We start from the raw sequence: 21,661 nt of genomic DNA, 5'->3' as shown, positions 1-21,661 counted from the left end.
TCCCTCTGCAAACCCCCCTCCCAGCCCCCTCAGCCCCAGCCCCACTTCTCTTCCCAGCACTTCTCACTGCCTGGCTTTGCGTCCTCTTTCTCCCCTCTGGAACATGAGCCCCGTGAAGGCAGGGATTTGGCCTTGCTCGTGGCTGTATCCCCAGCACTAGATAAATATTTACTAATTAAATGGAAGAAGAGCCGCAGAAGGAGAGGGGCCGAGGGGCAGTGCCCGGGGCGGGGAGCAGGAGTGGGGGCTTCACCTGGCAGGGGGGTCTGGAAGCAGAAACACCTGTTGGCGACTGTTTTGTTTTCTGCATCTGGTTAACTTCTTTCCTGGGCCCTGGGGCTGGATCCACTGGCTTGGCTGTGACATCGACTGCCTGGAAGAAATAAATCAAAGACCCCGAAACCTGAGAGCCGAGGGGACAAAATGGAACAAGGACACTTTGCTGCAATGGCAGAGGGTCAGCATCTGTCACAACCTAACGACAGGGTGGACCAGCCACTCTGGCTGGAGACGTGACCCCCCACCCCACCCCAAAGGCACACTGCAGGGGGCAAGTCCCGGGAACCAACTTCCCAGGCAGAGAAGCAGTGTCAGCACCTCACTAACAGGTTATCAGCGACACCTGGCCACCACCTCACCCAACACCACTCACCTCCGAGGCCCGGGCCCCGGCCTGCTGCCTGGCAGTCTGCACCCCTTTCCTGGGCTCAGCGGTGTTCCCTTTGGACGCGGGCACCCGGAGCTCCTGGGCAGCATCTTTATCTGCAGGATCACCTCCGGAGGCAGAGGGTTCAGGGGGGTCCTGACCCTTCTCTTCTGTGACGGCACCTCCCGGAGGCGGGTCCCGGGCTCCAGGGCTCCCCACAGACGGCCCCCCACCTGCCCGGCTCTGCGGAGGGCTGGGGCCAGTCTCGGCCGCCTCCCCAGGGTTGGAAAGAGAATGCAGACTGCGTGGGTCACATGAGGAGGGAGGCACGGAGTCCGGGTCCGCGGAAGCGGGGGACTTCTGACTCTTTTTACTCTTCTTTCTCTTCTTCTTGCTCTAAACAGAAAAAGAAACATGAACTTCATATCTTGGATCGCCCGTGCTCCAGCCAATGTCTTCCTCCGCTTCAATTTTCTCTTCAATTTCTCAAGCACATCAAGCTGGGTGAAACCAAACCACCTTATTTTAAATCTGCAATTTCTCTATCTTGGAAAGAACGAAATTAGAAGACAAATTCCCTGGAGGCGGTAATGGAGCGCGTTCACAGACACAGGGCCACACGGTGACGGTTTATGATCAAACCTCCCTAGAAGAATCATTCTTGAACATTAGGAAGCGTGTATGAGCTTCCACGTCACACTCACATATTGCATATATTATGTGCACAAACACTGCAATAAAGAAATAGATAAGAAAATGAAGAGACGTCTCTAACAGTTCTTTCCTGCCCCCGGAGGGGAAAGCAGGTGCCTCCGGCCTTGTTGGGAGACACTTGCTCACAGGCAGAAGTTCCCAACTTGGGAGCTGAAAAGCTGGGAGGCCAGGTGCCTCCGAGAACTCCACAGGGGTTCGGGGCCCTGCCAGATTTGGGGTTACTGCTCTCCAGCAGGTACTGATCCCTCTGTTAGAAGCAATCACGGAGGCGGCCAGCCAGCCCCACCCCAGCCTGGGCCTGAGTTGTCGGGAAGGAAAGAAAAGGAAGTCTGGAGGGAGGCTGCTGGGGCGGGGCAGACAGATGGGGGGCCTTGTTCTCAGTCAGCCCCTGGACATTCACCCCAGAAACCAACTGAACCCGAGATGACTAAGAAGGGACATTGAGGCAGCAGCTGCCCGAGCCTCATGAGCTTCTGGGGATCCTGAGAAAATGCAGGTGTGGGTGGGACCCAGCACCTGCCTTTCCAGCAAGTCACAGGGCGATGCCCGGGCCAGGCCGCCAGGTGGGCAGCGGGACTCAGGTGTGGCTCTCCACTGACGCCCGATCCCCGGGCTCTCCTTTAATTGGTCTGGGGGTGGGGGCTGGGGGAGCCCAGGCACCAGCAGCTCTCACAAGCGTCCCTGATGGTCCCGGCGGGCAGCGCGGCTACCGCGACATCTGACCTGCAGGAGGCAGCAGGCACGGGGCACAGATCCCCCAAACCTCTGCTAAAATCAAGTCGGTTCGGCTCAAGGCTGATTCACCAGGTAACCTGGCACCTGGAAGTGAGAGTAAGGCCCAGTCCCAACCCCCAGGAAGCCACTATTTAGTAGGGAAGACAGACATAAAACCAGGGCACTCTAATACGCCCTGAGTGCCAACGGCCAGCAAGCGGGGACCAGGGGTGGGAGCCCGGCTGCCCGGGGCTGCGTAGGGTGAGGCCACAGCCTGGGCCACCCCAAAGCAGCTAAAGATGAGCATTGCCTCCAGGACTTCCCTGCCCACTCAGACTAAAACCTAAGTCCTCAGCCATGCCCCAAGATCCGGGATTTGCCTCACCACCTTGCCAACCTCATCCCCACCCTCTTCCCACCCAGGCCTCCTCCACTAAGTTCTATGCCCAAAACCCCTCACCGGAGCCCTCGCGGCCCCTCACCTGGCTCTGCTTCGCGGTGTGGCAGCTGTCATCACCCAGCCCCGGATTCGCACTTGTTTACTTTCTCCCCTCTGGAAGGAGTCCAAGTCTGTCCTGTTCACTGCAGTCCCCCCCGTGCCAGGATAGTACCTGCCCGCAGCAGGTGCCCAAAGTATGTCCTTGTTGGAAAAGTCCCAGACGGTGCCCCCTGGGAGCTCTCGCTCAGTGTCCCTGATGCGCCAGGATGCTCCCCACCTCCCACCTGCCCCCAGGTGACACCTCGGGACCCCCACACCCCGCGTCACTGGGCCTCACGGGCAAAACCACAGTCTCCGGATTTGCTCCTCTTTGATTACCTCTAAAGTTGAACATTTTTCCATGAGAATTATCCATTCATTTCTTCTCTTGTGAGCTGTCTTCCAAGCCATCTGCCCACTATCCTATCAGATTGTTGACCATCATTTCTTTGAAAGAGCTAATTACATCTTACAGCTATTAATGCTTTGTCTTTTCTGGCAAACATATCCTAGTTGGTCATTTGCTTTTCCACTTAATTGTTTAATGCTCTTCTTTGACCCAAGCTTTCTAAATATCTATATAGTCAAATAAGCATGTAGGTATTTTTTTTTCATTAAGGCTTAGGAATAATTAAATGATTTTATAAATATTCCCCTATGCTTTCTAGAACTTTTAGGGTGTTGTTTTACGTTAAAATATTTAATCAACCTGGTTTTTATTTTAGGGTTTAGCATGAGTTGGGAACCTAACTAATTTTTTCCAAACGGTAAGTCAGTGGTTCAAATGCCCCTTACTTAATGCATAAACTCTTACCACTGATTTATCGTGCTACCTTAATCGTGTACTAAGCGATTAAATTGGTATATAAACCACACTGTGTCAGGATGGTCTATCCTGGTCCCCACTGATTTGTCTGTTTCCCCATCGGAATGTTACAGCTGGGCTGTGCATTCTAGTGCCAAACCTCCCCTTCATTTTTCTTCTTTTCCACATTCTTTATAGGTATTCTTACCAGACAGACTTTGGAATCTTTCCGTTAACTTTTTGTCAACTTTGTCAACTTTTGTCAAAAACCTAAGTGAAACAAAATGAAACCTGTTCAGAGCGATACCACCTTCATACATTAAGTGGCTAATTTAATGTCTAGGGAGAGAACTGAGACACCGTCACACTATTAAGTCTTCCTTTTTCCCTCCTGGGAAATTGTCAATGTCTCCGTTGACTCAGGTCTTTTACATCCCTCTGTAAACTGTCATTTTCTTCTCACGGGTCTCACACATCCCTCATTTATTTTGAAGGTGGGTTTTTTTGTATTTTTGTTGCAATCAAGACCCAGTCTCCCACCCCTACTGTATCTTCTGTCTGGTTAACTCAGCATCTGGGTTGATGGTTCCGCAGTTAACCGATTAACCAAACAGCCCTCTGAAAGCAACGACCACACCCGGTTTGTCTGCCTTCACCTGCGCGCCTGGTTCCAGCCCAGCCTGCAGCAGCTGGTCAATCTTTGTTAAATGAAGGAACGACCATCTCACCCAGGAAACAGGTCAAACTCCACACATCGTTCTTCAACCACTGCTTCTCCTCACAAGCCAAAGCACTCTCATCACGTACGTCAACCAGGTTATTCTTCCCCAATATTATTGGTGAATCCCGTAAGACTCCGAAATGCTACTGAAAATCAAAGAAGTTGGGTTTTGCACGTCCAGAAACCAAAGACTAAATTCAGCAGGGCTTCCTCCAGGCCACTGGGTCCAGAGCGCCACGGGGCTCACAGCTGCGAGCGGGACGTCTTCTCCAAGCCCCGGCCAGAGCCTCGGCAGCCAGTCTTGGCCCTCCTGAGCCCCCACCTGGGATCCCTGCTCCACTCTGCTTTTCTGGGAGGAGTCTCTGGATTGCTTGTGGGGCTTTAGCCAGGGAAGTTTCCCCACATGTCAGAGGGAAAAGGTCACAGGAAATAAAAAGATGGATGCAAGAACAAGACTGGGGGGGCCACACTCAAAGCCCTGAGTTAATGTCAGCGAAACGCCCTCGAGTCAGAAGACCTGAATCGGCTGTGGCGTCCATACCTGCCCATCCCAGGTACGATCCGAAAAGGCTCATCCCGCCAGCCTTCTAGAATCGTCAGAAACCCGGGACGGGACGGGGGTGCTCAGCGCACATGCAGGGCCTGCACGGAGGCATGCCGTCCAACGCTTCATGCAAACTACCTGCTCCAAGTCAGCAGAAGAGGTGTCCACGACCGCGGCCAGAGTGGGGTCCTCCTTCTTCCTTTTGCCGGGACAGTGATCGGCATCTTCCCCCTCATCAGAGGTGGAGTCTACAGCGTCTGCAAAAGCCTCGGAAGCACTTCCCTGTAGAAACACGACTCCCTTCAGAAAGGCAGGGTCACCCTGGCTCCAGCTAAGCCCTCGCTGACCCCTGACCCAGAGATTTAGCTCTTTAGATCCATTTTGAATTAATTCTTGTCTACTGAGTGAGGCAGGGGTCCAACTCCATTCTTTTGCATGTGAGTATCCAGTTGTCCTAACACGGTTTGTTGAAGACTGTTTCTTCCTTACTGAACAGTCTTGGCATCCTTGGAAAATCAAATGACTCTAAACGTGTGGGTTTGTTTCCGGGCTCTGAATTCTAGCCCACTGGTCTAGCTATCTATACTTACACCATAACAGAGTATTCAGATTACTGTAGCTTTGTAGTAAGTTCTGAAATTTGGAAGGGTGACTCCTCTATCTTTTCTTTTCCAAGATTGCTCAAGCTATCCAGGAGCCTCGTTTCTTTCAATGCCTTGTAATTCTTTTATTGAAAACTGGACTTTTTAATATCACAATGTGGCTGTTCTGTAAATCTAATTTTTCCTCCTCCTTAGGATTTGTTGTTGTGCTGGCTGTGGTTGTAGCTTGCTTTTTTTAAGTGGCTTTCCTAAACTAATTTTCACCAACATACTCCACTGTACATAGTTGTTTGTCTTTTTATTTTTTAAACTCCAATTTCCTTGAAAGAATGACCTCAAACCATTCATCTTTGAGAAAGACTATTGGAAGGCCACAGTATATTCTACCATAAAAGTGATTCAAGTGGCACTCCCCGTGGTGGAATACTGAGGTAGAATCCAATATTTGGCCATAATAGTTACTTTATTATGTATGATAAAACCCTGTACTAAATCTTCAGAGGACTCTCTGAGGTTATTTCCTCAAAATGAAACCAGAGAAGCAGAGGAGTCAGTCAAAGGGCACGGCCTTGCCAGTGTTCCCAGGCGCTGACCGTGGCTTCATGGGAAACCCTGATCTATCCCTGCCCATGCCAACTTTAAAACAATTCTTTAATTTTACAGGTGTAATATCTTGTGGCTCTTTTCATTTTAAGTGTTCAACTTTGGAGATGGAACATTATATGTTTACTGCCCATTTATATCTTCTTTATTGGGAACTACAGTGGGCTCACTTTTCTATTGGGTCAGTTTCTGTTTTTTACTTGATTTTTAAGAGCTTTTTACATATTGAGGCTACTCACTCCTTGTTAAAAATATCTTTTATACAAATATGCTTTACATATTTTTACTAGATGTTTACCCTTCATTTGTGCTTATTGTATTCTACGAGAATTTTTTAGTTCTTTTAATATTTTTCTTTTGGAGTCAAATATACCAATCTTTTGTTTGTATTTTTTCCTTTATTTTAATTATTAGAAAATCTTTCCCCATCCAGAGATCCGATAAATCTTCATGCACATCTTCTCCATCTGTTTTTATCCACACTTTCAGGGTTGATCAGTCTGTTAACCGACTACCCCAAGATTTCACTGTTTAAATATGGCTGTTTCTGTTTAATCTGGTACAGCAAATTCCACATCAAGACTTTTCACAATTCTCTTGGTTTTTCTTGCCCATTTTTTTCTCCCCAAAGAGCCTGGTCAAGGCTAAAATAGCCGAATCCTATGGGGCCAATGCTGTTTTCCATCACAATGTCACACAGAGGTCTTAATGGTGTTTGTCCCTTCTTTTAAGGGTTTATGCAAACTTTCCAAGTCCCGTGGAGTAGACCGGGCCTGGGAGTTCTCTCTGAGGGGAATTACATGCACACACGCTATCCGCAGGCCCTGCAAGGCTGGCCGCATCACTTCCCACCCCAGCCAGCCACCGAGCACCAGCTGCACAGACAGAAAACCAACCCGCACCATCAGCAGATGGCCACTTCCCCTCCTCAGCATCCGACGAGAAGCCTGGGAGCGAGCAAGGGCCAGCTGCCTCTCCCGGGGCTGACCTCCCGGTGGAAAGCGTTTCCCTTCCCATCGTTCCCCCTGAACCTATCCAGGAAACGCCCCTTGGCACCTGCACCCAGGGCCCCACTCACCAGCCCCCTGATGGTGTCTAGCACGTCCAAGGGGCTGTTGGAGGCTGCAGGGTATAGATGACCAGCCTCGCCTTTGAGGAGGTGGCCTCTGACCAGCCAGCAGTGATTCCTGAGCACCCCCCTGCACCCGAAGTCGCAAAGCACCGCAAGGCAGGCACCACCAATGCAGAGACAGGAGGAGAACCGGACATGCAAGAGGCAGAAGCACAGGCCCCTGCATCCCACCCAGCTGCAGCTTTGCAGCGACATGTGGCGCATTGGGTCTGGTAGGAGCATGGAAGGAAAGGGAAAGCGGACACCCCCAGAGGGATGGGAGCCCCCAGACACCTTCGCCAAATCAGGCACAGAAGACAGGTGAGCTCAGCGGCTGCCCAGCAGGCACTCTGGGGGCAGCAGAGCAGCCGTGCCGTGACACTGTCCAGGAGAGGACGGGGGTGAGGGCCGACCTCGGTCAGCTGCCAAGGGAACCACATCAGGAACCAACTTCCTGGCCGAGAGAGGGCACGTGGGAAATGGGCGAAGCCCCTCCGTGCAGACCCTCAGCCCCGAGGGCCTGGCCTCACCCACCATTTGCACGGTCCAGGAGTCGTCGGAGCAGGACTCCTCCGGGTCTTCCTGCAGATCACTCAAACTCAGGGACGAAAAAGGGCTGCCCTCATCCTTCAGTTCCTGCTCGCACTCCATCTTCTCCTCCTCCTCCGGGGCCACCACCACCTTGGAGTCGCCATCCTTGGATTCTACAGAGGCAGAGGGTGAGGGCCAAAGCTGAGGGAAGAGCAAGTGTGTGTCCCGAAGGGGCCGTCAGGGTCCTCCCCTGGAGTGCTCAGAGGCAGGCGAGCACGCGGCTCTCAGCTGGAGACGAGGGGCGCAGGGGTGAATCGGACCGAAAGGAGGCCACCCCGTGCGACTGTCCAGCCCCCCACTCGCCACCCCGATCTCTAGCTCAGAATGTTGCCCTCAGATGTCTCAAAGGAACCCAAACTCCACAGCTCAAAAACTCAACACATCCTTCCCACCCCCACATAAAAATTTCCTTCTCTCTTCTCATCTCAGCAGCACCCTCCCGTGACAGCTCAGGGGTCTCTCCCCACGTCTGCTCGCCCCACATAAACCCAAACACCCACCCCCAGGTGGATCTGGCTCCAGAATCACACCCGTTAGAGCATGCCCATTCAGAAACACGGAGCTGATCCGGTGACCCCTTTGAGGGTCCCTACTTTCACACCGGGTCTTGAGTAGCATCCCTGCCCCCCACCCCCATCAGCTCACCTCCAGAGGACACCCAGGGCTCATCTCCCCCGCAGGCACAGCTTTGCTGCCTGGGACCCCCTCCCGGCCTGGCCTCCCCCAGAGCCCTCTCCAGGCCTGGGGGGGGCTCCCCCACAGTCCCTTCCGTCTCCCCCTATCCCAGGAAGATTCCAGTCTCATCACTGTCCTCTCCACCTCTGAAGGTTCTAGACGGCACAGACCAAGCTGACCTTGTTCTCTTGGAATCCCCAGCGCCTGGATCGTGGCAGGTGCTCAGTAAACATGCGCCGAATGAAATTAATTAACAGGATTCAGAATGAATAATAAATATTTGAAATTTCTACACCCGCACCCACACCCAATCATAAAGCCAAAAGTCGTAACAGCAAAAGCTGGAAAAAAATTTGTAGCACACAACAGCCCGGGGGCCGGTTTCTTTGTACAGCTGACACGTGATAAACTGTGGGATGCTGAAAGAAGCCGGACACAAGGGGACAATGGCTGGAGAGCCCACTGCTCTGAAAAACCCGGAATCGGCAAATTCATAGACGGAAGGCGGCTCCCGGGGTCCCGGGGCAAGGGAGGGGACGGGGAGTCAACGCCCGGCGGGCGCGGAGCTTGTGGGGTGGCCGAGAGCATGTAGCTAACACCCCTGAAACGTAACATGAAAGTGGTTAAAATGGGGCATTTCGTGTGGCAGATGTTACCACAGTAAAAATTCAAAGAATACATAAAAATGATTTAAAAAAATAAATAAACTGTGGGGATTCTGAACTGATCTCTTGCACCAGGGCTCCAGATTATGGAGCTGCTTTCGGTGATTGGCGCAGGGACGGGCCAATCAGGAGGACTCAGAGAGGGGCGGGCCAGCGGCTGGGGGTCCCGTGATCCCGGCTCTCTTTCCTGGTGGGAAAAACAGGCCGGAGGCTGGGAGAGGGCTGCTCCATTTCGCGTCCCTCAGGGGAGCCCACCCGGACATGTCTGGCAGATGGGGGGTAGGGGTTGGTGCTGACAGGCTCAGGGCAGGAGCCTCCGGAAACCTGAAGCCCCCAGCTGGGCCCACGCCCAGGAGCTGGGGTCCTGGTGCCCTGCAATCTGCACGCTCCCAAGAACTGCAGAAATCACCAAGAAAAACAATTGGGTGACTGCGAAACGGGTGCGGGGTTTCTGTTTGGGGTGGAGGGAAAGTATGGGTGATGGAGGCTGGTGATGGGAGCACAACGTTGTAAGTGCAATTAACACTCCTGAATTGTGCACTTGAAAGGGGTCAAAATGGGAAATTTGATGTTGTATATGTTACCACAATAAGAATTAAAAAAAAGCACACACAAAAAACACACCAAGAACTATACAACACAGAGAACCTTTTTGTAGACTGTGGACTTTAGGTAATAACATAATTATAATAATATTCGTTCATCAATTTTAACAAATGCTCCATGCTAATGCAAAATGTTAATAAAACAGAAAACTGTGGGGGGGGAGGTCTGTTGGAATTGTGTACTTTCTGCAGGTTTTTTTGGTAATCTACAGCTGCTCGAGAACAAAGAAACAAAATTTGCAAAGAAATGCATTTGGCCTCAACCTCTGAAGAGAGGCCTCCCTGCTGATTAGGGGAATTCAAAGGAAACCAGCAAGATCCCTTTCACCTCTCAGCCTGGCCCTGTGGGTGAGGGCGGCTGGGAGAATTCTTGGGGCCCTGTGGCGCGCCCCGCCCCTGGCCGGCTCCCGGGCATTTGTCCCTCCCGGGCGAGGGGGCCCCGACGCCTGCTTAACGGCGATGGGGCCGGATGCAGAGTCAGGCCTCGCCCACCCGGCTGCAGGGCCCGGCCTCACCAGGGAGCCACGGGCGTGCCAGGGAGGGCAACAGGGAGGGGCCCCCCTAGGAGGCCAGGGGTCCTCACTGTTACTTTATCTCCTCCTGCCAGGGGCGAATCACTCCACCAGCAACACTTTTTATAAGCACAAAAAAGAAAAAGGAAAGGAACTGTATTCAGAAATGATGAGACGAGACCCTTAAATAGCACTTACTAAGCGCTTTGACGTGTAGACCCATTCAGTGCTCACACCCTTTCTGCTGGTGGCAAAACCTGAAGCCCGGGGAGGTTCGGTAGCAGCCGGGACCCCAGGTGTGAACCCTGCACTGCCTCACACAAGCTTCCCCTCCAGGGCAGCACCATGCCTCCTCTCCACTTGGGGGGCTCCCGGGGGGGCGTGGGGCAGACACCAGGATCAGCACAGGCTCGGGTCTGCACCCGGGCATCCCTGTGGGCCAGCGGGGGCCGCGTTCCTGAGCAGCCTGCTCGCCCACGGAGCTCAGCAGAAAAACAGGGCAGCAGCTTCCTCCCTGTGAACAGTGGGGGTGGGGGTGCAGCATGGGGCTCCTGGCCCACCTACCCACCCCCCAACATGGCCAGGCCCTGCTTTGAACAAGAACCCCACAGCCTCGCAGGAGGTGAAGGGAACCAACCACAAAAACGGGCCCATAAGTCCTAACGTGATGGGGGCCAGCATGTGGGGGCCGGCCCAGCCCTCCCCAGTGGGGCTCCCCCAGATCACCGTCAGGCGCCTCTGTCTGCCCACTGGCATGCCCACCCCAGGTGTCTTAGGTCTGCGGGGACGTCCACTCCCCAGCCCCGAGCCCGAGCCCGAGCCCTTTCCCCTGAGCCCACCTGGGCCTCCATCGGCCCTCCCGTTAGCCCGCCGTCTCCCCTTCTCTGTCAGTACCCCAACCCCATCCGTGCCATGGGCAAGGCTGAACCCAAGACCCTTCCCTGCCCCCCGGAGCCGGAGCCTGCCCTTCCTAGCAGGCACCCCAGCCAGGTGGTCACCAAACCCCACCAAAGTCATCTCCGACACCTTCCTGGGTCAGCCCACCTCTGCCCTCCCAAGCCCTCCCAAGCCCTCCCGAGCCTCCCCGGGCAGCCCCCAACCCTTTTCCCAACTCCACCCGAGTCTCAGGCTTTTCATAATATTTTTTCCATTATAAAAACCCTTACTTCTTCAAGGAAACTTGGAAAATGCAGAAAATTCAAAAGGAACATGGCCCAGAACTTCACTTGTAGCACTCAAGGTGGAAGTCTCACCCAGGGCTCCCTGCGACATTGGCCAGGTCAGTGGAGATGTGGGGTGGGGAGGGGCGGTCAGTTTACATTTTGATAAAGCTCCCCAGGACCCCCTTCCCCCACTGGCCCTGCAGGCAACCCCACATGGCAGCGTTTGAAGGCCTCCACCATCAGTCTGGCTCAGAAGTCCCCTCCGACAAAGCTGGCCTTGCCCACCTATGCCAGGGACACTGGGACTCGCCACACCCACCGCCCACTCCCCCTTCCACGCTTTTATCCGTTGTGATCGCAGACCTAGCCAGCCCTCCTCCAGACCCGGGCTTCCGGACAAAGGAAGTGCCCCTCCCTCAGCAGCCCCAGCCAAGCCCCCAACAGTTGGCTTTCGGTTTCTATTCCTACAAAAGCAGTCTGGTGCGTGGCGAGGCCGAGAAGCCAAGAGGCTGGAGGCACTGAGTATTTCTGGGGAGATGCCCTGAAACCCCAGAGCTCTGCGTCCACAGGGAGATGGGGAAAGTGGGATGTGTCAGATCCCAGAAAAAAGAGTCTAACATATGGAAGGAATGTCTGACCCAGGGGCCCCGCAGCTTATCTCATAGAAACCAGGTGTGCCATAAACTGAAGAGTTTGAAGACTGTTGAAGAAATCCCAGTCATAGTGGCACCTCGACCCCAAAAGGCGGATAAGACACGATCAGATATGTCCATAAATTGAACGACCACAAGCAAGCCAAAATGCAGGCTTCCTCCACATAGATAATCCAGCTCACATCAAAGAACAGTAGAGTGTCAGGGTGGTGGGTGGGTACACGGGGAAGGAGACAGCTGAGCCAAGACTTGAGGGAGGGATGGAGGAAGCTGTGCTGCTGCCTGGGGAAAGCTGGTGCAAAGCACCTGCGGCCACAGTACACCTGGCATGGCTTCAGCACACCTGGCACGGCCAGAGCACACCTGGCCTGTCCCAGGAAGGGCAGGGAGCCAGAGGGCTCTGGGGAGGGGGCCCAAAAGGAAGTCGGGGGGCAATGGGGGGACAGCCTGTGTTGGACCTTGTGCATAATGGACCCCAGCTTTTACTCTGGAGGGGGGAGGCGCATGCTCTGTCATCTTAAAAGCCCCGGAGGCCCGTGAGGAGCAGGTCCCGCCAGCAGAACCAACAGGATCTTCCCTGAATTGAAAATGAACCTGAGGTGAACCAGACGGGAGAGGCCGGGCAGCTTGGCAGGGGGAAGGGAAGCCCACAGCCCGAGGTCGTGGACATCAGGGAGCTCCAGGACAGAGCAGAGATGGTCTGCTGTCCCCGTCCAGGTGTGAGGGCCACCTGACCCTGCTCCCGCCCCACTCCATCGTCCAAGTCCCCCCCACAGCAGCCACGGGCCGGAAAGGAGCATGGCCATGCTGCAGGGCTGGGCTGATCCAAGCCCCCCGGGTCCCCTCTGGTACCTTACAAACTAACTCAAGCCAGGTCCCCGCCCCACAGGAGCACCTCGGAAGCCACTTCCATGGGGCAGCCTCGAGAATCCTCTAAGAAGGCCCCTCAGCTCAGCCCAAAGTTTCTCGTTCCTTGGGCCAGGGGTGCCCCTGGGTTTCTCCCTAAGGAATGCAGCTGCTGTCACAATTATAAAAAAAAAAGCAGCACCCCGCACCTCTGGCAAAGGTCCCTGACCAAACCATTCTAAGGAAAGTCCCTCTAAAAATAGGTCTGCAGCTGCCAAAGATGTCGCTTGCATCTGCAGCCACGCCTGGGCCGCCTGCTGGGGGCGGGGAGGTGACCGGCAAGGCCACTTTCCATTTCCGGGAAAGGAGGCAGGCCCGGGTCAGTGCCCGGTCCAGTGCCCGGTCCATGGCAGGGGCGCCAGCGGCCCCCCACGGTACCCCGGCCCCGGACTCCCATTGGCCTCACCTGGAGCAGGGACTGCAGGAGGCAGGCGGTGTCCACACTCGCTGCAGAACTTGGGGGCCGTCTCCTTGAGTGAGTGCCCGCATGAAGGACACTCCATCCGTCCGGGAAGGGGGCTCTCCAGGCCGCGGGCGCCTGCAGATCTGGAAGCAAGTCCCCAGCAGCCAGCTATATACCCTGCCGCCCATCACGTGACCGCGGCCCTGTTTCAGTTTCATTTTCCGAGAAAGTGAAATCACAGCGCCAGAGGACCCGCCACTCCGAAGGAAACGCAGCGCGACCCCGCAGCCGCTCCCGGGCCCCGCCCGCCCCGGTCCGCCCGCCCAGCCCCGCGGCTCCGCGCCCTCTCTGCTGCCCCCACCAGGCCCGCGCCTCCCGGGCTGCCCGAGCGCACCGCGCCGCCCCCAGCCGCCATCACTCCAGGTCCCAAACTGCCCCCGCTGAGAGAGGACAGGATCCGAGTGACCGCGGCCGGTGGCCCCGGGAGGACCAGGCGGGGCGGGGGTGAGTGCTCCAGGCAGGGGCCTGGCACCCGCGAACCCTGAGATAAGACAGCAGGTGGCCAGGGCCCCGCAGCAAGGCAGCTGGGGACACAGGCGGGGGCCAGGGGGCCAGCTGTCCCCGGCAGCTCGCTCAGCCTCTGACCTCGGTTAGCGGGCACGGAGCACCTGTCTCCTAGGTTGGCATGAGGTTTAACTGAGTCAAAGAGGGACAGCGCTACAGTCAGCCCTGCGGATGCGCCACCCCGCCTGAGTCAGAGCCCGCTGGCCGGCCCGGGGTGCGCGGACTAGCCAGGATTCCCAGGAGCAGGAGCCGCCCTCTTCTCACTCCATCTGTGGTGGGAGGCATCAAACCAAGAGCAGGATCACAGCACAGGCGAAGGCAGGTGAAGGCGTTGGGGTGCGGCCTTCAGGGGCCACTGAGCATGTCCAGGGGGGAGCGGACACAGGCGTCCCGGCCTGTCTGCCGATTGAGGATTTGACTCTCCCGTGCTAAGAATGCCGAGGGCACAAGGACCCATCTGCCCTGTTTTGCTGCAGATCAAGGAAGTGACCCAGCACTGACCGGCCTCTCGGGCCCTCAAAGCACCACCAACTGCACCGTATTTTGGGGAGGGAGCTCCAGGTGGCATCCTCTCTGCTCCCTTCCTGCCACCTGCCCTTGCCTCCCCTCTCTATGGTACAGGGTGCCCCATCTGCCACGTCGGCTTGGTCTCCTCTAGGTGGTTTGTTCTCGGGGGCAGGGCCCGGCATGGGAACTAGGGGTGCGCGGGTCCCCTCGCTACACCTGCCTTGGCCAGGCCCTGCTCCGGCCTCCTCATATCTCCCCTCCAGGCCCTGAAGCAAACACCACCATGGTTGGGCATTCCCTCCCTCAAAGACCCTCCATGGCTCCCCACGGCCCAAGCCACTCTCCAACCAATGTTGTCTCCCTCTCTCCAAGGCTCCACTTCCCTCACAGTTCAGAAAACAGGGCCCAGGAAGTCTTCTGGAAGGATCTCATTGCTTGCTGCCTGCACCAACGCTCCCTATTCATCACCTAGACTTTTCACTTCACTTCCTCCCGGACAGAACTCGACAAACTCGAGGCCCATCCCCCAACCACCACTAGGCAGAACAAAGGGGCAGCTGGAGAGCCTGGGGGCAGGGGCGGCTAGTACCACCCCCACCCCCGCCCCTGCTCCTTCTTCCGGGCCCTGCCCCACTGGCTGCCCTCAGGGCCCCAATCACACATCCTGCAAGTGGTAGCGGGGCGGGGTGCCTGCCCTGGCCTGGAGACCCCCAGAAACCCACTGTGAGTGCAAGTTGGGAGGACGCTGCGCTCTCGGCCCTGCTGCTCTGGGGGCGGTGGGCACTTCTGCGTCACCGTTACTACGAAATAAAGATATAAGCCTCTTTCTGCAACTACAATTTTCATTCTTCGCGTTTTGGAGCCAGGGGAAGAATTCCGGGGCGGGGTCGCCGGCCGCCCGCGTCTACCAGCAGCGCCTGCCCCGGCCGCGGCTGCAAAGCCCCGGCAAGCCGCTGCGCGCCCAGGCGGCCCGAGGGTCCCTGCCCTCCGGGGTGCGCGCTGCCCCCGCCCCGCGGCCCGGAGGGCGAAACCGAAACTTGGCGCCGGCAGAAGAGGCGGCCCCGGGCGGGCGCATCCGGCTGCACCCCCTGGACCTCGCCCGCAAGCACCCCGCGCCCGCCCCCGCGGGCACCCCCCACCCATGGGCCCGGGACCCCGTAGTCCATCTGGCACCAGCGCACCTGCGGGCCCTCGAGTGCCCCCCGGCCCGCTCGCCCCCCGGCCCCCCGCTTCCCGGACGCAGGCGGCCCCGGCGCCGCCCCTGGACCCGCTCCGCCCCCGAGGCGCCGCCGGCTGCCCTGTCTGCGCCCGCGCGCTCCGCTCGCTCTGCCCTTCCCTCTGGGCTGGGAGCCCCGAGCTCCGTCCTTCCTGGGGTTCCCCTCCCGGAGTGCCCCCGCCCCCGCCCCCTCGGCGGGACGGATCCCACTTGGCCCTTTGATCGCAGCCTCAGGGCCGGCTCCGGCCTCCCGCTTAGCACAAGCCCCGGGTCCCCGCCGAGAACCAGCCTTGGAGGTCTGGAAGCCATCCGCTCTCTCCAGGCCGTCTGAACCGGCGGGTGCCGGGCCCGGTCCTTGCTGTTGGCGGGTGGCAGCCGCTGACCCGCCCGGCCTGGCCTCCTGGATCCTGACAGGGGATGAGGGGTCGGGAGAACCCGGAGGGAGCTCCCCGCGCTCCGCAGCTCTGTGGGGTCCCAGCGGCTCTGCTGGGGGTCCCTCTGTGGGAACGTCAGGGAAGGCAGAGGACCCCCTACCCCGCACGGCCACATGCCACCTGTTAGGTGTGTGTGGGGAGGGGGTGCCAGCAGAGGCCGAGTTTCTGGTGGCGTCACCTCCAGCCGTACCCCATGGCCGAGGGGGCACCCCTGTGTGCTCTCGGGGTGGATGCTGTGCAGCCCTGGAGAGGAGGCGTGTTGGCTGCAGATGTGCCACGCTGTGTGCACATCAGAGCCCAGGCCTGCCCCAAAGCCACAGGGGGACTCATGGATGAACACCACGGTCAGGACACCACAGCCACCAGGGCCTGGGGCATCACTTCCGCTGAGTGAAGATGCAGGGCAAGTCACGTGACCCAGCCTACCTCCCGACCTGAGAGAACGAGGTCCCCTCCACCCTTCCTGGATGGCCCAGCCGTCGGATCCAGACCACGGAGCATTTCCTGTGGTGAAACCCTCTGTGAGTCGGCGCTACATTCCCCAAGCTCCCCGGGACCCTTAGGAGTTAGCGGCCTTCCAGTTAGGGCCGGCCCCACAAAGGGAGGTGCTTTTGGGATTTGTAAGGAAAATTGCTAGAGATGCCATTTGAATGCCCCCAGGGCATCTTGCTTCTGCCCTCCCTTCTCTGTGTGTTCTTGTCCTTCCAGGAATTAGGCCAGGAAGAGGGTGTTTAAAATCTGGCCTTAGCTGTCTCTCTCCAAACCCGCTCAGTAGGTGAACCCACTGCCCTCCCCTCTACGTGGGACCTGACTCCCAGGGGTATAAATCTCCCTGGCAACGCAGGATATGACTCCCGGGGATGAATCTGGACACGGCATCGTGGGATTGAGAAAGCCTTCCTGACAGAAAGGGGAAGAGAAATGAAACTAAAGTTTCAGTGGCTGAGAGATCTCAAATGGAGTCGAGAGGTCATTCTAGAGATTATTCTTATTTATTATACAGAGATCCCTTTGTAGTTTTTAGTGTGTTAGAATAGCAAGAAGGAAATACCTAGTTGACCTGTAACCCAGTATCCTTGATTCTTGAAGACAGCTGTATAACTGTGTAGCTTATAGTGTGATTGTGTGATTGTGAAAACCTTGTGGCTCACACTCCATTCCAGTGTATGGACAGATGAGTAGAAAAAAGGGAACAAAAAAATAAATGAATAATAGGGGGAAAAAGGAGTATGAGATGTTTGGGGAATTCTTTTTTAGTTTTAGTTTTTGGAGTAATGAAAATGTTCAGATATTGATTGTGGTGATGAATGCACAACTGTATGATGATACTGTGATGTACACTGTGGATGATTGTAAGGTATGTGAATATATCTCAATAAAACTGAATTGAAAAAAAAGTCTGGCCTTGGGAAGAGAGGAGGGGTGGCCCTCCTGCCTCCGGTGAGCCTCTGTGTCCCTCATTCAATCTGTGGTTCAAGACAGCCGGGGCTGCAGGTTGGATTCCCACGGCCTCCTCCAGAGGGTCTTCCACTGGCCGCTAGAGCCCAGGAAGCTCCCACACTGCTCCGGAAGCAGAAAGCCCGTGACGTCGAGGCTCTGGGACTTCCCAGTTCCTGGAAGCTGGCGAGCGTCTGTGGATAGCCTATTTTTTGACGGGTGCAGAGCTGAGCCAGGAGATGTTCCAAGACAGACTGTCCACCTCCAAGAGCCTGGAACTTGTCATCAAGCAGCCCAGGGTCGAGTCCAGACACAAGTGGGACCCCACAGAAATGCAAAACAAGGACATTCAGGAAAACCCAGGTGTTCAGAGGATGCCCCACAACCCCCAGAGGAGACCCCTTGTATTTCCTAGTCTGCTTCTTATGCCATGAATTTATAGATTTAAATTTCACATACGATGTGTAAAGGTAATAATATATAAACAATCTATAAATGTAATATACAGTATTATATAATTAGAAAATAAGATGAAAACAACAAAATTCACAGACGGTGGCAGACGGGGTTTGCTTTGTGGGGTTGAGCTAAAAGGAGGACCGGGCAGTGGGGTGCTGGAAGGAAGGAATAAGGGAGCCAGAGGTCGTGATGAAAGGTTTCGGGTGGAGTCACCTCCGTCTCTGTCCCTAAAACAGCAACCTGGACTCCGCAGCCTTGAAGTTGGGGAGGAAGGTGGGTCTTCCAAGGGGCCTGGCCTCCTCCGTGTTGAAGATCTGCCTGGGGAAAGCCCACTATGGCCATTCTCCTGGTCGGCGGCATGGCGCCGGCAGGGATGCCCCTGACTCACTCCGGCCAAAATCTCTGCCTCACGGTCCTTGTCACTGCAACTTTCAGCTCTCTGCGAAGGAGTCTTGCCTTGACTTAGGCCAGACTGAGATGTTCTGATGTGCTGGAGGTTCATTCAGAGGGCTGGCCCAGCTCCTGCCCTGTCCACCAGAGAGCCTGATGTAGAACAGCCCCAAGGTCCCGTGGACGTTGTAGCATCTGAAATTTCCTCGGATCTCCTCGTGGCAACCACCAGGGTTTGTGGAATGGATTCAGCCAGGCCCCAACACACCTAGTGATGGCCAGCTTTGCACCTTGCCTGTGTTCCCTAACTCTTCTGGGTTTCATCTTCATACTCCTTCCTGGCAGAGCTGTTTTAGGGCATAGAAGGTGCTCTCATGTTGCAGCCCCAGGGCCAGCCGGGAGGCGCCCTTTGCAGGGAGCATAAATGCAGTGGAAAGCTGCAGCCGCCACGCGCTGAGAACAAGGGGGCTCTGCCAGGGACATGCAGTTACCCAGCCCCAACTGTGCAGCTCCGTGACCTTGCCCAGGATGGGCCCCTGGGCTTGCTGGGTTCCAGAGCTAGTTATTTCAAAGCAGGGCTTGCGTAAAACAGCAGGGCCAAATAGAACACTGCATTTATTGCAGAGCAAGTAAATAAAAACCGTGCAAAGCAAGGGAGGGAGGGGGTGGTTCCTGGCTTCGCTTGTGTCCACTTGGCAATCTGCGTCCAGGCCTGAAGTTCAGGTATAATTTTCCCTACGGAAAGAAAAGGTGCTGACTTGACTACAGGAATGAACGCTGGTCGTTTAATTGTTCACTATAAATTACCACATGGGCTTTGGGGTACACCTCGGTAGGGGCTGAGTTTGGCTGGGGGGGGGGCAGTTGTTTTCTGGATGTGAACATTCTTGATTCAAGAGGTGCTCTTTTGACCCCAGGGTCAGACATTCCCCGGGTTAAGACAGCGGGGGTCAACATGTCCTGCCCCAGCAGCAAAGGAGTGAACGGGCCGCAGGCTGCAGCCCTGTGAGCCGGAAAGCAGGTGCCAGACAGGTGCCAGCCCAGCGAGACCGGCCCCCGGCTCTAGAATGTCTGCTGTGGTGGCGGCTTTATTTTCCTGCTTCCTCTTGGCTCTGTTTGCTCCTCAGGTGTCCCAGGGTGGGACGTGACCGCCCTCCGCTCTCCCTCCTCATCGACGCCTCCTTCCTGGAGCTCCCGGAGCAGGGAAGCTTCTGGGAAGGAAGCTGTGGCGCAGGCTGGCGCGGTGGTCGCTGTCCTCGTGTGGGCGGGGGCGGAGGACGCCCTTCGCGTCACCCCGTGGGTGGGATCTGTGCCGACAAGAGCTCTGGGCTGAGAATTTGAGTTCTTGCGAGAAAGCTCAACCCCGGGTGTCCTGGGTATAACGAGGACAGCATCTCTAGCAGGCGCTGTGGCTCCTACCTAGGGGCGGGGCTGAGAAGAACAAGGTTGTAATGAATGCTCGTCCCAGGGCTGGGGATAGAGGAGTGGGGGAAGGCAGAAAGGGGGGGCTGGCAAATTTCCAGGCAGTTATAAACATGGCTTTTTTTCCTCCTTAGGGTCACACATGGTGGTCTAGGCACCTACCTATTTTATTTGGCCTCTGCACGCTTGTTTGTTTGTTGTTTTAAATCAACTTTATTGATGTATAATTTATATCTAATAAAATGCATACATTTTAGGTGTACGGTTGACTGAGTTTTGAGACGGGCATATGCCTGTGTAACCACTACTCCAATCGACATCTAGAGTAACTGCATTCTGCCCCTTTCCGGGGAATCTTCAGCCCCTAATCTGGCCCCGGGCACCCACTGATCTGATTTCCGTCACTATGAATCGGTTTAACCTGTTCTAGAATTTTATGTAAGTGAGATCGTATGGCTATAGCGTTCAGGGTCTGGCTTCTTTCGTTCAGCAAAATGCTTCCGAGATTCACCTGAGTTGTTGCGTGTGTCAGTAGATCCTTCCCTTCTCTTGATGACTGTTCTCCCCTGGAACGGATGTAACAATGTATCTGTTCACCCGCAGCTGGGCGTTTGGATGGTTTCCAGTTTCCTACTATTAGCAATGAAGGTGCCGTGAGCATTTATGTGTAAGTTTTTTGTGAAGATATGTATTTTCATTTCCATTGGGTAAATACCCACAAGTGGAATCGTTTGGCCATTTGATAAGGATATGTTTAACTTCATGAGAAACTGCCGGAATGTTTCCCACGGACCATTCTACATTCCCGCAACAATGAATGCCGGTTCCAGAGGCTCCACATCCTCACCAACGGTTGATACTATCAGTCCTGTTCATTTGATCACTTCTGATTTTGTGGTGGAATCTCGTGGTCTTAGCTATGTTTCCCTGATGACTAATGACACCGAGAACCTTTTCTTGTGCTCACCGCCTGTTTGCGTAGTTCTTTAGTGGTCTATTCAGACATGCTCATTTTAAAAAACTAGGTTGTTGGTCTTCTTGTTATTGAATTGTAAGGGTTCTTTTTATATTCTGGATACAAGTTCTTTGTCAGCCTGTAGTTTGCCTTCTTATTTTAAAAATGTATTTCAAAAAAGCAAACATTTAAGATTTTGATCCACTTATAAGAAGTACTTCATTGTTTGTTGGTTTGTGTTTCAGTGATTGCTCCAGAATTTACAATATGCATCTGTAACATAGTATAGTCTATCCTCAAATAATATTATACCACCTCGCGAATAATGTGAGACCCTTGCAACAGGACACCTCCATTTCCCCCTCCCCTCCTTTGTGGCACGTTGTCATACATTTACTTCTGTGTAGATCATAAACCCCACAATTCAATGTTATTATTTTTCATTTCAATAGCCACTTTTTAAAATCTTTTAAAAATGAGAGGGGAAAGGAATTTATTTATTCATATATTTATTATGTCTTGCACTATTTTTACTTCTTCATATAGATCCAAATTTCAATTTAGTGTCCTTTTCCTCAGCCTGAAGAGCTACCTCTAACACTTTGTATAGTGAAGGTCTGCTGGCAACTAAGTCTACCAGCTTTTATTTGTTTGAAATGTCTTTATTTTACCTGCCATTTTTGGTTCATTTGCAGTCTTCTGTTTTTATAAGCTTGTCACTGTAGAACAGTTTAAGACTTTAGACAGAATTATTGCAAAGATAGAAAAGACAATTTCCATGTACCCCACACCCACTTTCCCCCACTATTAACATCTTACATTCATATGGTACATTTGTCACAAATAACAAGCCAACTTATATGTTATTAACTAGAGCCTGTACTTTGTTCAGGTTTCCTCTGTTTTTTCCTAATGTCCTTTTTCTGTTCCAGAATTCCACCCAGGATCCCACGTGACGTTCAGCCATCATGACTCCTTGGACTCCTCTTAACTGTGACAATTTCCTTGTTTTTGATGAACTTGAAGGTTGGCTTCCAGGCTTGGTTCTATGCTCACCAGCAGAATAACCCTGGGAAAATATTTGATCTCTCTGGGTCTCAGAAGCCCAGATTAGGGAGCCAAATAAATTATTTTTAGTGTTTTTTTACAGTGATAAAATTGAATGG

The 21,661-nt window shown here is 54.6% G+C and overlaps 1 protein-coding gene across 3 annotated transcripts in view; it reads right to left on the bottom strand.

The window, feature by feature from the left end:
* The window catches only part of RNF213 (ring finger protein 213), a 100,078-nt gene extending 86,691 nt beyond the window's left edge, over positions 1–13,387 (bottom strand). Inside the window, exons 1-5 of one of the 3 annotated variants that reach the window (XR_005212659.1) lie at positions 13,115–13,387; positions 7,473–7,642; positions 4,761–4,904; positions 653–1,042; positions 254–373 (exon numbers count right to left, since the gene is read on the bottom strand). Coding sequence is in view for 2 of the 3 variants with exons in the window: in XM_037808886.1 (XP_037664814.1) it covers positions 254–373; positions 653–1,042; positions 4,761–4,904; positions 7,473–7,642; positions 13,115–13,211 (921 nt within the window). In the remaining variant the exon portion in view is untranslated. The remainder of the gene's footprint in view (positions 1–253; positions 374–652; positions 1,043–4,760; positions 4,905–7,472; positions 7,643–13,114) is intronic. The other 2 variants (XM_037808886.1, XM_037808887.1) reach the window with 2 other exon arrangements.
* Positions 13,388–21,661: the final 8,274 nt, after the last annotated feature.

Source organism: Choloepus didactylus, chromosome 18, assembly GCF_015220235.1.
Source record: "Choloepus didactylus isolate mChoDid1 chromosome 18, mChoDid1.pri, whole genome shotgun sequence".
Lineage (NCBI taxonomy): Eukaryota > Metazoa > Chordata > Mammalia > Pilosa > Megalonychidae > Choloepus > Choloepus didactylus.
The sequence above is the reverse complement of the archived record's forward strand: the minus strand, read 5'-3'. Positions and strand labels throughout refer to the sequence as shown.